Below are 13,888 nucleotides of genomic sequence, written 5' to 3' on the forward strand. Positions count from 1 at the left end.
TATTCGTCAGGCTAGAAATATGATAAACATACTAGATGATAACCTGTCCACTAATTTCTTGAATAGCTAACTCTAATGTTTCCTTGTCTCCTGACCAAGACAAACATCTGTGACTGGTATTGCACTGAACCTTCCTACACGAAATAACGAAAAGAAAGTCGATCATGTGTGAGGGTACTCATCCTACACTTGAAGGGCATGCAGAGCCGATGAGCACCATGTCCAGCAGTAGAAGGCTCGATCGTCGAACTGTAGATGAAGTAGAAGCAGAGGCGTTTGCAGACGGCGACGACGTTTATTTTCTAACTTATCCATAGCGAGTACAAAGTAGCTATCCAAAGTCAAACGGGAGAAAAACATTAATCAGAGTCCAAGGTCGTAATCTGTATCCAAAATATGAAAACTATTTGAGTGGGGTCGGGCTAAATGACCAAAAGTTCGCCTGATGTGGGACTGATCCGCACAGCATGGCGAACAAGAAACAATTGAGGAGACAGGCCTCTGGTGGCCGGTATTTGCGGCAGCGTTGCCAACGGGTAAAAACACAGTAACTCATTTGACTAGATTTTTTTAACCTGCAGCTTTTGTAACACTGACAGTTAAAATTACCCACTTAGTGGGTAAATATGTGGGGATGTAGTTCGGGCTGGTCAGTGACCAGGGCTAATTCAGGTGTTCAGGGAGTGTATTGCAATCTTAAAATTTAAATTCCTTAGGTTTTTTCATAATACATGTTTGCAAGGGCATTAATAATTACAACTATTAAAATAGCATGTGAAATAAACAAAATTACCATATACTCACCACTTTCAGGTCCATTATAGAGCTTGCAATTGTCCATCATAAGCTTGAAGTCTCCTTCAAACATTGCAAGGTTTGTATAGTAACCGCCATCTAAACGCTCTTCCATCTGTAATGTTTACAGTTACATAACAAAATTAAGAACTGAAAATCTTCACTATCATACAATGGAGACAATATACTATATAATTTTTTAACTTAATTTATTTTCTTGGCACAAATCTAGCCCTTTAAAATTACCTTCATATGTGTTAATACCTTGCTCAGACAAGCAGCTTGCTGTCTGTTCATACAAATGAAAACCAATCATCACAAAACCTGAAAACCTGATCACGCTGCAGGCTCTGTGGCATTGGGAGAAAAACAAATTACCTCATCAAGAGGTGCATTTGCATAAAAAAAAATATCTTCATTTACAAATTTATACTTGTTTTGGCACTAAAGACCCATCTCTTTACAGATGCTTCAGTGTCTATTTTGGCAGGAGTCTTGTTGTTAGCAATAAAATTACTCTGACTCTCAGGAGATTAAAGCCAAACAACTACTAAACGTTTGCACCCGGAAATGCACGCATTCTCACAAATAACATGGGGTAATAAAATGGGCTATAGTGAATTCACATCAGCCATGCATCTGATGTCTAGGCCTCTCCCTTACGACGCTTCTTATTGGCTGCTGATAAGCCAATCACAAGGCTGCAAAGTCTCAGTCTCAAGAGTTCACACAGGCAGGATGTATGTTCCACCTCTACTGAGGGATACTTTTGAAAGACATATCCCTCAGGAGAGGTGGAACATACATTATGCCTGTGTAAAACATCTTGGGAGACAGAATTTCCAGCCCTGTGATTGGCTTATCCACAGGCCAATAAGGAGGATTGTCGTAAGGGACTGGCCTACTAGACATCAGACGCATGGTTGATGTGCATCTATTATAGTACCCTGACTGTTAGGAAAACTGTAGTCTGTAACATGTAAGAACTGAGTCAAACATGGTTCAAAATACTTATGCTTCACTCAAAACCCATAAACAAGTATGAAAGTTGAACAAACTGCAACGAGTGATCAAGATCAATGCAATGAGGTAATGGAGTCAAAAGGATGGATCTTTTAATACAACAAGGGATATGTTGACAGAAAATAGCTTGACCAAAATAAATGCACACTAAAAGAAGCTGGCACTGTACCATCAACATAAAATAGCAATGTCAGATAATGTTCTGAAGCTTACAACCAAAGGGCATGCTTCTACTGAAGGTTCTCAAAGGCTCCTTTCTCCAAAGGACTCTCTAATTCATATCAAAAACACGTTCCAACAAAACTCCTCCAATCATCTAATCTTCAGGTCATCTAGGCACTTTGCTGTAAAACTTCCTAACATGAAATTCACTGTAGTTGAGATGGTACTCTACTAAGATCACTTGGTTTGTAAAAGATACAAAAGCTATTCCTTTTCTCATTTATCAAATTCAATTTCAATCAAAATCCTGCTAATGGCAGCACTCCATCAAGCTGACACGTCAATTTAACAAAATTAACCAACACTGGACAGATATGTTCTTTTGATTCCCAATAAGTGCATATCAAACTCCCCCATTTGGGTCATATTGTTATTTGGCCACAAAATTTGCATTAATTTTGCACAGAAAAATTCCTATCACTTGAAATGGGCAAAATGGCTTATGGCAACTCTTATGGCAATACTAACACCTCAGTCCAGGATACTGGGAAGATTAGTGCGACTTGAGATTTCTTGGGGCAAATGTACACCGCCCCCTGTCAACATCTTGAATATATTTTGCCTATAAATATACTCAGGAATAGCTGTCGGTTTAGTTCTGTCTTTTATGGTAGTATGTCAGCTTTAATTGTAATTTTGCAAACCAAAGTACAAAGAAATATTACAAAAACCCTGTACTATAACTCACTAAAAAGGTACTGCATCTCCCCATGCCAGTACAGAAACTGTTCCTTATTCTAGTGTTTATCTTTTATGATATTATGCGAGCTATGATTGTAATTTCCCAGATGAAAAAAATTTATTAGAAACACCATGTATAACTTGATACAATTAGTATATATTTGCTTATAAATATACTCAGGGATAAATTTAAGTTTGCAAACTAAAAGTACATAGAAATAATACAAAAACCCTGTATAATCACTAAAAGGTACAGAAAAACTGTTCCTGATTTTAGTGGTTATGATATCATGTGAGCTATAACTATCGGTAATTTCACAAGATAAAAAAACAGATTTATTAGCAACAACATGCATAACTTGATAAAATTAGCAAATTTGTAAGTGTCTTGGAAAAGAGGCCCTGCGCAGGGTTGGAAATATATTTTTATACTGAAAATGAAGTTTTTATAAATATACTTACCAATTAAATACTTAGTTAACGATTAGCTTCACACGGTGTCGCAAATGTTATGGCGACTTTCACTAGCTCCTGCCCGATGTTTATGGGCTGATAGCCCTACCAATGGACAGGTTCCAGGCTGTATACAAGGACAACTCAACGGATAAAACACGTCTGATGTTAACAATTTTTATTGTAAAAATAAATTCATTTATTGATTAACAAAGCAAAGCACATGAACAGAACTTAGGTGGCTCGGCACACTACACTTGGACAAATTCAATATGGCCACGCGACCACTCAAAAACACTAAGAATTTCACAAATTCAGTTCACACTTCCTCAACGAAACAAGTGTCAATAAATTTGTTAAAAGGACCTGAACATCTGCAGTAATGATTAAACACAATTAGCCCATTGATGGCTACAAAAAAGAACAATTACTTACTTTGTGCAATTTTGGTCAATCGCTATCAGCCTCATCGCCTCACACCTGCACGCCACGATCAAGACCCAAACGTGTTGCTAACTATACCAAGTTAATTGACAAAGAGAGGCCTAGAGTGGTGTCCAAAGGAGTTTTATAGCCGTGCGGATCGGGTTAGTCATTTTGTCAAATTAATTTTCATGAGTAGGAGACATTCCTTCATTTTTCATATAATTTACAAAACAACACGAATTTTGGCATTAAACAATGAGGGAGGAGAGAGGAGAGGCAATGTCCAATAATTGCACACATTCAAAAGGGAACCACTTCTCTACAGCCGCCAATCTGCCATATGCTTGACAAATAATCTTTTTGTTACAAAGGGGAACATACGGAGAAGTGGAAGATACGTCTTGGAAAATTCATGCACTAATTTTTCGTGACACACAGCACCCTAAATTCAAAAAATTTGTACGCAAGTGACTGTTGCAATGCTGGAGTGACAGGTTCCACCCAATGCAATGGGAACTCGCAAGTGGCAAAAACCCAACAGTGTCATTCAATCTTATTGCTGCTAAGTCCATGAAAATCAGAGGGGAGGAGGGTGGGCTCTGATTTAGTAATTAAAGGCAGTCCCTGGTTATCAGCAGGGTTTCCGCTCTCAGCGGGGTGCTGATAATCGAAAACCGCCATTAACCGAAACATGATATTGTTAGTATACAAATAAAGTTTTGTACATACTTACCCGGCAGGATTATATACTTAGCTATGTCTCTGACGTCCCGACAGAATTCAAAAAACGCGCGGCACACGCGACAGGTAGGTCAGGTGACCAGCCCACTCCCGCCGCTGGTGGCGGGAATAGGAACCATTCCCGTTTTCTAACCAGAATTTTTCTCTTCCACCTGTCTCCTGAGGGGAGGCTGGGCGGGCGGGCCATTAATCGTATATATCTGCCGGGTAAGTATGTACAAAACTTTATTGTATACTAACAATATCATTTTTGTACATGCAACTTCCCCGGCAGATATATACTTAGCTGATTGACACCCTTGGTGGAGGGCAAGAGACAGTTACATACTAATTATTTATGAATATAAAAACAGGGAAACAACATACGTTGTAGGTATATTAACAAAAACAACCTTGGTTCCTACTTGATATGGAAGAAGACTTCATTGATACTGTCTATGAGTCTGCTTGCATCAGATTTACAGAGAGGATGAGACCTGCGTCTGATAACCTTTTCGGATCATACCAATGGGGGCTTACCCGCTTACATGGTAGAGCCTTTTCTTGGATCGTACCAATGGGGGCTGACCCACTTACATGGCAGAACCTTGACCTGTATCATACCAACGGGGGCTAACCCTCTTACATGATAGAGCTTTAGGTATTTAATACAACACAAGGAGCCTAACGACCAATCCCGATCACCTGACCACACTAACATGTTAGCCACTACGAGTTGAAAGGGTCAACTCCTGCACCCTCTTTCAATCGAACCAAAAAAAAAATGCACCAAACACCATTAAAAACCTAACTTAATAAACTAAAAAGGATTGGGTTCAGCTCCCTGTCCCAGCAACGAATCCGCGGATACGTACGCTCCTAGAGTGAAGCACTTGTCATACGTTACTTGAATGTCTCTCAAGTAATGAGCTGCAAAGACCGAATTGCATCTCCAAAAGGTCGACTCCACTAGAGTCTGTATAGACAAGTTTTTGTGGAATGCCAAAGAGGTAGCGACTGCTCTTACCTCGTGAGCTTTAACTCTAAGGAGGTCCAGTTGTTCTTCTTTACACTGTAAATGGGCTTCTTTGATTACGTCTCTGATGAAGAACGCCTGAGCATTTTTAGAGATCTGCCTTCTGGGATCTCTCACTGAGCACCATAAACTTTCCTTACTCCCCTGTAGTTCGTTCTTCCTTTCTATGTAGAACTTAAGGCTTCTCACTGGGCACAGAGCCCTTTCTAGCTCTGTTCCTACAAGCGAAGAAAGTCCTTTTACTTCGAATGTTCGAGGCCAAGGTTTCGAAGGATTCTCATTCTTCGCCAAAAACATTGGTTTGAAGGAACAGAACGCCGAGTCGTTCCTAAAGCCAACATTATGTTCTAAGGCTTGTAGCTCACTTACTCTTTTCGCTGAAGCCAGCGCGACCAAGAATAAGGACTTCCTTGTCAGGTCTCTGAAACGTAGCCTTACAGGGAGGTTCGAATTTGATGTCATTAAGTACTTGAGAACCACATCTAAGTTCCAATTAGGTGCTCTAATCCCTCTGTTCTTTGACGTCTCGAAGGATCTTATCAGGTCATGCAAATCTTTGTCTTCCCCAATGTTAAGGCCTCTATGCCTGAAGACTGAAGATAGCATACTCTTATAGCCCTTAATTGTAGAGACTACTAAATTACATTTCTCCTTCAAATACAGGAGGAAATCGGCTATATCTGTCACAGAGGTACTGGACGAGGATATCTTCTGAGTTCTACACCATCTGCGAAACACATCCCACTTCGACTGGTATTACTCGAATAGTAGATGGTCTTCTCGCTCTTGCGATAGCTTTCGCAGCTTCTCGGAGAAAAGCCTCTCGTTCTGACAAGTCCTTCGATAGTCTGAAGGCAGTCAGAGCGAGAGCGGGTAGGTTTTTGTGATACCTGTCGAAGTGGGGTTGTCTGAGAAGATCGCTCCTGTTTGGGAGAGATCTCGGAAAGTCTACCATCCATCCCAGTACCTCTGTGTACCAGTTTTGTGACGGCCAGAAACGGGGCTATGAGGGTCAGTTTGGCTCCCTATGCTGCTGCAAACTTCCTTACCACTTCCGATAATATTTTGAACGGAGGAAAAGCATACCCGTCTATCCTGCCCAATCGAGGAGAAGGGAGTCCACTGCCATCGCCCTTGGGTCGGCGATCGGGGAGCAGTAACTTTCCAGCCTGTTGTTCCAATGGGTGGCAAAAAGATCTATATTTGATCTCCCCCAGAGGTTCCAAAGTCTGTTGCATACTTCCTGATGCAACGTCCATTCTGTAGGAAGTACTTGGTCTCTCCTGCTCAGAAGGTCGGCTCGTACATTTTTGTCTCCTTGGATGAATCTTGTCCGGAGAGTGATTCTTCTCTTTTCTGCCCAAAGCAGTAGTTCCCTTGCTTTCCTGTAAAGGGAGAACGAGTGTGTCCCTCCTTGCTTCTTGATATAAGCTAGGGCTGTTGTGTTGTCCGAATTGATCTGCAGTACCGAACCTGTGATCTGAGCCTCGAAGTGTATGAGGGACAGGTGAATCGCTGCTAACTCTTTCATATTGATGTGCCAGAACACCTGTTCTCCCCTCCAGGTGCCTGACACTTCTCTCGTCCCTAGAGTGGCTCCCCACCCCGCATCTGAGGCGTCGGAGTACAACACTAGCCGAGGTTCGGAACGTGAAGATACTCCTTCGCTGATCCTGCACGGATTCATCCACCAGAGCAGGTCCTCCTTTATCTCCTTCGTGATCTGGAAGGAATCGGACAGATCTTGAGATTTCTGATCCCAACGTTCTCTTAGATAGAACTGTAACGGCCTCAGGTGAAGCCTTCCTAGAGAAATGAAACTGTTCCAACGAGGAAAGGGTCCCCAGAAGACTCATCCATTCCCTCGCGGAACATTGTTCTTTCTCTAGGAAGGTTGCTACTTTTTTCCAAGCAGCGGTTCTGTCTTTCCTGTGATGGAAAAAACCTGAAAAACCCCGAGAATCCCCATCCGAATCCCAGATAAACAATGTTCTGCTGGGGAATCATCTGGGATTTCTCGAGGTTTACCAACAGTCCTAAGGACTGTGTTAACTCCAGTGTCAGTTTTAAGTCCTCCAGACATCTGACTCGCGGGACTGTGCTCGTATCAGCCAGTCGTCTAAATACAAGGATATCCGAATCCCTTCGAGGTGAAGCCAGTGAGCCACATTTTTCATTAGTCCCGTGAACACTTGGGGGGCTGTTGATAGTCCGAAGCAAAGGGCCCGAAATTGAAAAACTCTTCCTTGAGCCATAAATCTTAGGTATTTCCTGGACGACGGGTGTATTGGTACGTGGAAATAAGCATCCTGCAGGTCCAGGGATACCATCCAGTCCCCTGGACGCAGGGCTGCTAACACCGAGGCTGTCGTCTCCATTGTAAACTTCCTTTTTGCTACGAATTCGTTCAGGGCGCTTACGTCCAGGAACTGGCCTCCAACCTCCTGAGCTCTTCGGAACTAAGAACAGGCGATTGTAAAACCCTGGGAAGAGAGATCTCTTACTTCCTCTATGGCTTCCTTGAAAAGCATCTGCTCCACGAGATGTAGAAGGGCTTGTTTCTTGACTGATTCCTTGTAATTTGCTGTTAACTCCCTTGGAGTTGTCGTTAAGGGAGGTTTTTCCCTGAAGGGGATTAAATATCCTTTCTTTAGGATGGATAGGGACCAGGCATCGGCACCTTTCTGTGCCCAAGTTTTCGTAAAAATCTAGAAGCCTGGCACCCACTTTTATCTGGAGGACCCCCGCTCACTGGGTTTTTGACGAACGGCCTTCGAGAAGACCTTCCTCTCTTCTCCGGTCGTCTACTTCTAAGAGAAGTTCTTGATGCAGACCTACTCGAAAGGGCTGCTGGAAGGGAACTTTCTCCTTTTTCGCCAGAGGCACAGCAGGCTTTAGCCTCTTCGCTGATGCAGGGCCAGCAGGTCCTGTGTGGCTTTTTCTGAAAGCGTCTTAGCAATGTCCCTCACTATGTTCTGGGGAAACAGGTGACTAGAGAGGGGGCGCGTATAAAAGGGAGGATCTCTGCAGAGGAGAAACAGATTTTGTTAAGAAAGAGCTAAACACTGCCCTCTTCTTCAAAATACAGGATCCAAACAGGGATGCCACTTCATTTGAGCCATCCATAACCGCCTTGTCTAGGCAGGTTAAAACGTCTGCCCCCCAACTCTTCCATGGAAACGAAGTCTGGTTCTTGCGACTTCTTGGCTAAGGCTCCCAAGGCCCAGTCCATGAAGTTAAAGACTTCGAGAGTCTTGAACAGGCCCTTGATGAGATGATCCACCTCACACATTCCCCAAGAGGCTTTTGCCGAGTGTAGAGAGCGTCTTCTAGACGCATCTACAAGAGCGGAAAAATCCGCATCAGAGGACGAAGGTAGACCCAGGCCCATTGGCTCCTTGGTATCATACCACATCCCTGGTTTCCCTGTCAACTTAGAGGGTGGACAAGAAAAAACTGTCTTACCCGCTTCTTTCTTAGCCCTGAGCCAGTTCTCTAGACTCTTCAGAGACTTTCTCATAGAAAGAGTAGGGGTCATCTTAACGAATGAGGAAGCCTTCGACATTTTCGTACTGGATAATAACGATCCTGGCGAAGGGGGATCCGACTGGCGTAGTGAGTCTCCAAACACCTGCAGCAATAGAGAAGCAAGTCTCTTATAGTCTGAAACTCCTGCATCTTTGGTTATCTCTTCATCCGATACTTCTTCCAAAAGTGATGTGGGAGAAGAGGGCTTTTCCTCAACAGGATACCGATCCTTTGAAGGAAGTCTTTTCCTTTCTTCCTTACTCCTATCATCCTTCCTGTGCGAGTCCTGGAGTTTCTCAATACTCGGACTTCTGATGTGCTCCTTGCGTCTGCTAGGAGAGGCGCTTGCGTCCTGAATCAGGCGCCTGTGAGGCGAAGAACGCCTGCTAGGCGAAAGTAGAACATCCTGTTCCTGGCGCCAAGAAGGAGACGCGTTTGCGTCCTGGTGAGAGCGCCTAGGCCAAGAAGGCGAGGCGCTTGCGTCCTGGTGAGGCTGCCTGGTCCAAGAAGGAGAGGCATTTGCGTCCTGATGAGGACGCCTAGAAGGCGAAATGCGCCTGCGAGGAGAAAGGAGAGAACCTTTTGTTCCCGTCGTTCATGAGGGGAGACGTTTTTGCCGTCCCGTTGACTGCGTCTAGCAGGCGAATAACTCCCTGTTTTCCTTTGCGTCTTTCTGGAGAGGAGCTAGAATCTCTCCTACTCCTCCTAGGAGGAGAAGAAAACTTGTCCAATCTTCTAGGCCTATTAGGCGAAACTCTTGCGTCCTTCGGAAAATGTCTCGAGGACGAACGAGCGCTCCTTTCTTCTAGAGGAGCTCTAAATCGAGAGGGACTCTCTTCTCTCCCGGAGCTCTTATTCGAACGAATTCTCTCACGAGAAATTCGCGAATCAGGCTCCTGATACTTGCCATGGGAGGGGCAAACTCTTCTCTAGTCAAACTCCTGGGGAGAACTCTTGCTCAAAGGGCGTTTCCGATTTTTTGTCATGTACGACTGAAGAAGGTCTCGCTGGACGAAAACCTTCAGGCGAGGAGCGTCTGCTAACGCCAGGACGCTTCCTCTCTGACTCTCTCCTAACGGAACTCTTGATGGGAAGAGAAATGTCTTTCTTCCTAGAAGAGCCTTCAGCAAGAACTCCTACTAAGGCAGACAACTGCTGTTGGAGTCCTACCAAGACTTCCTTTGTCTTGTGTGATAAGTCTTCCGGGGAAGAGTCAGGAGTTCTCATGGTCCTCTTCTTACGAGCAGGCGAATAATCCGGAAAAGGCTCCGGACTGGAACGTAACGCTTCGCTATTTGGCGTCTTCCAGGATCTCTTAAGAGGACGCGATTTAGCGGAAGAACTCCATCCCCTTCTGGGAGACGAAGAGTCTGAGTCCGAAAAGCAGCACTTCCTTAGGACGCTTTTGCCGTAGCTATCCTTGGCAGCCTGGGAAGCGGCTACAGGATCTGCCGAAGGGACGCCTGACCGTTGGGAATACTCTACATCCCCCTTGCGGCTTTCGACATTCCTCCTCCCTTGGTCATGGGAGTCTGAAAGAGGTCTAGGCCTAGGAGCAATGCGGAGTCGGTCAGACGCCCCCTCCACTTCACTGGGGACACTGCACAAATCACTGCACACATCACTGCGCTTACCTGTCTCCTTCATCGCTTGCAGTTGCGTTTTCAAGCTGATTATAGAGGCTCTCATTGCAGCCATTTCCGTAGACGCATCTACAGGTTCGCTACTGGGGGAAGGGGCTGAAACCACACTATGAGCAGGAGAAATACTATGAAAGTTAGGAGCTACTTCCTGTTCATTAGAGCAGGATCTACTTGAGCTTCTGATGGAAGCCCTCCTAACCCTATCTTTCTCAAGTTTCCTTACATAAGAAGCCAAGGTCTTCCATTCACTTCCGTTAAGTTCTCACATTCCAGACAGGTGTTAGTCTCAGAACAATCATTCCCCCTACATTTCTTACAAACTGTGTGAGGATCCACCGAAGCTTTCGGTAGCCTCACCTTACATACTTCTTTCGCACACACCCTAAATACAGGTGCCACGTCAGACATTTTAAAGAGAATCCAATTCCAAATCCAAAAAACAGTCCACTATAAGCGTATGCCAAAACCAAAGATCAAAGTACATCACCAAAAGACAAATCGATAATCCTCGGCCAACGAGAAAAGAATTCCAATGCAGGAGGTACCAACAATGATGTTGTTGCTACCGGCGACAGACAAAAATTCCTGGTTAGAAAACGGGAATGGTTCCTATTCCCGCCACCCAGCGGCGGGAGTGGGCTGGTCACCTGACCTACCTGTCGCGTGTGCCGCGAGTTTTGAATTCTGTCGGGACGTCAGAGACTATAGCTAAGTATATATCTGCCGGGGAAGTTGCATGTACAAAATCAGCAATTCATGGCGTTTATGGTGCCAAGTTTTGGTTAATGGTGCTGATAACTGATTCATGGCACCTCTGCTAGGTATGTTATGACACCATAACTCTATTATCAGCACCTTAAGACCCAATAACCAAAATTTGGCCCATTATGGCGCCATAATTTGCCAATTTTATGGTGCTAGACAAGTGCCATAAAACTGGATCGCCATTACCAAGTCCACAGATAACCAGGGACTGCCTGTACTTGGTAAGTATACTTATAAAACTTCATTTTATTATTAAAAATATCATTTTTATAAAAGTAACTTAACAAGTAATTACTTAGCTGAATCCCACATTGCTAGGGGGGTGGGATGAATGGACTAAAGTAACTCAATTCATTAAAGGAATGTTATTATTGAACTAGAGGAACAACCTTTGTTGAAGGCCTCCCAAATGTCTACGAATGCCCCTCAGGACACCCCAATGCTTCCTATGGGTTGTAAAAGGAAGCAGGGTCATCTTGGGTGCTTGGTCCCTCTCCAGCATCCAAGTCCAAAATACGCCTCACACGATCCCTACCGACAGGCAAAACGTGCCTTTCGCGCTCCTGACGACGTTGGGACATCTCTATGTACGTCTTGTACCGCCACAAATACTTTAACACTCACAAAAGTTCGGCAAAACATGAATGTGGCAAGAGATCGCTCTCGGATGACACATCGCTGATGATTGCTGGGCCAAGAAGAATGCAATTCGTACATGCACGCCTGGGTAACGCTTGTAAACAAAACAACAGCTCGATCCATGAACTCCCAGCATCCCTCAAGGCGCGTGATTTAAAATTTGTCGCAAAGTAGGCCTATAACTATTTTTCCGCGAATATTTTAAAAAACTTTTTTAGTCGACGTATTATGCGTCAATTAAGCAGACGACAGACAATTTTAGTCGACGAATAATACATCCAATAGGCGTTTGAGGGTTAGAAACTATGTAGAATTGCTATTAGCTGTAAGATGTCTTGGAAATATTCAAGTGCAGGCTATAATCAGGGTCTTTGCTACTTAACTGCCTTTGTTACTTATATATATGACAGGCCAGGACCCCTGAGTTTCTGTCAAATTGAGGTAGTATACTAAGTCAAGTACCTCTTAGTTTAACTAGACCACTGAGCTGATTAACAGCTCTACTAGGGCTGGCTCGAAGGATTAGATATTTTCATATGGCTATTACTATAAAACATATCTTCTACAACACAAATGGTCATTAAAATTCAATTTATTTATTAAAATAACAGTAAAAGATGTACATATTACTGAATTTTAAAAAAATTAAAAAAATAGTTTACTCACCCTAGTTATGTGCATGGGTCTTCTAATAACAGCATAATAGTTTGGTGCATATTCTTCTTCAACTGGGTCATGGAATGGCCAAGCATCTTCATGATCACGTAAATGTTCTAATACTTTGTACATTCCTGTGCGTAGGTCATCTTCAGTTTGCAAAACCCTTTGAAAAAATTTGTCATGAAAATATCTATTCTGAGGACTAACTATCTTCTCTTACACAATAAAAGCACAGGAAAAGTAAATTAGCTAGAAAATTGTCTTTTCAGATAAATTCCTAAATTACTTTTCTTCCTAGTTAACAGAGTCATAGAAGCCCAAACATAGTACCATACCAACATTATCAAAGTCAGATGGAATAATAATACGTACTTATATTGATGACTGCCATGCCCAAACTAAAGAATTAATCTTTAATTAAAAGTTTTATCCTTCCACAAAACTTCCCATAAGTTCATTTTACAATACTAAAGTTTAGCTGCATCAAGTGAAAGTTTTTGGAATTTATGTTTAATCTGCTCATGGCAGCTACAGAACTTGCTGCTTTTCCTGTGTCTATATTTCCTTATTGATTAGCAGTGCAGAGATCCAGTAGCTTTCAATATGACGGCTTCACTTAATTGTGTAAAGAATAATGAAAACAACAAACCGCTGTCAAGGTGTATTTTGAACAATTTTAAATGCAGGTAAGATTAAAGAATATTCTTCTATGAAGAGAACAATTCAAGTAATAAGAAATTAACTTTTTACCTAGAGATATGACATAGCACAGTGAACAGAATTCAATTAATATCTACTCCCAAAAAAAGAAGAATCTGACATAAAAATTTTAATTACAACAATAATGAAATCTGGAATAGGGAAGCAGTCTACAGAAAATACTTACATGTGCGCACTTTTAACTTTCTTCTTAGTTGGTGGGGATGTGACAGAATTGACAGTATTAACAGCTGGTTCAGAAACAACTGCTGCTGAATTCAACGAGAAAGCCACTGAAGCATGATATTTGTTTTCCGCCCACTGTACACCTGTCAAAAGAATAAACAATTTCAATGATAATTCTTTTCCATTAACTCTGCAACATATTCAAGATACTCAAATCATATACTATTAACATACAAATCATTAGTAAGTAAGGTAAAACGTCCAAAAAGATGCACTGAATTTTGAAAAGTATACGTACATCATTTTCTATCATTCAGTTATCAAAATTACCAAAAGTAGTTGCTAGGATCAATGAATTCTATTTCTAGAGATTCTCATATGGCTCACCTATCAGATTTTATCTTTAGTGGAG

At 42.7% G+C, this 13,888-nt stretch overlaps 2 protein-coding genes across 4 annotated transcripts in view; one reads left to right on the top strand and one right to left on the bottom strand.

Annotated features, from left to right (window-relative positions):
* The window catches only part of LOC135220897 (trichohyalin-like), a 256,724-nt gene that overhangs the window by 173,821 nt on the left and 69,015 nt on the right, over positions 1 to 13,888 (top strand). The window lies entirely within an intron of this gene.
* The window catches only part of LOC135221580 (chromatin remodeling regulator CECR2-like), a 47,725-nt gene that overhangs the window by 14,341 nt on the left and 19,496 nt on the right, over positions 1 to 13,888 (bottom strand). The window contains exons 2-4 of the mRNA XM_064259269.1: positions 13,478 to 13,666; positions 12,598 to 12,754; positions 794 to 910 (exon numbers count right to left, since the gene is read on the bottom strand). Of these exons, the coding sequence (XP_064115339.1) occupies positions 794 to 910; positions 12,598 to 12,754; positions 13,478 to 13,666 (463 nt within the window). The remainder of the gene's footprint in view (positions 1 to 793; positions 911 to 12,597; positions 12,755 to 13,477; positions 13,667 to 13,888) is intronic.

The sequence above is a fragment of the Macrobrachium nipponense genome, chromosome 2, assembly GCF_015104395.2.
Source record: "Macrobrachium nipponense isolate FS-2020 chromosome 2, ASM1510439v2, whole genome shotgun sequence".
In the NCBI taxonomy this organism is placed as follows: domain Eukaryota; kingdom Metazoa; phylum Arthropoda; class Malacostraca; order Decapoda; family Palaemonidae; genus Macrobrachium; species Macrobrachium nipponense.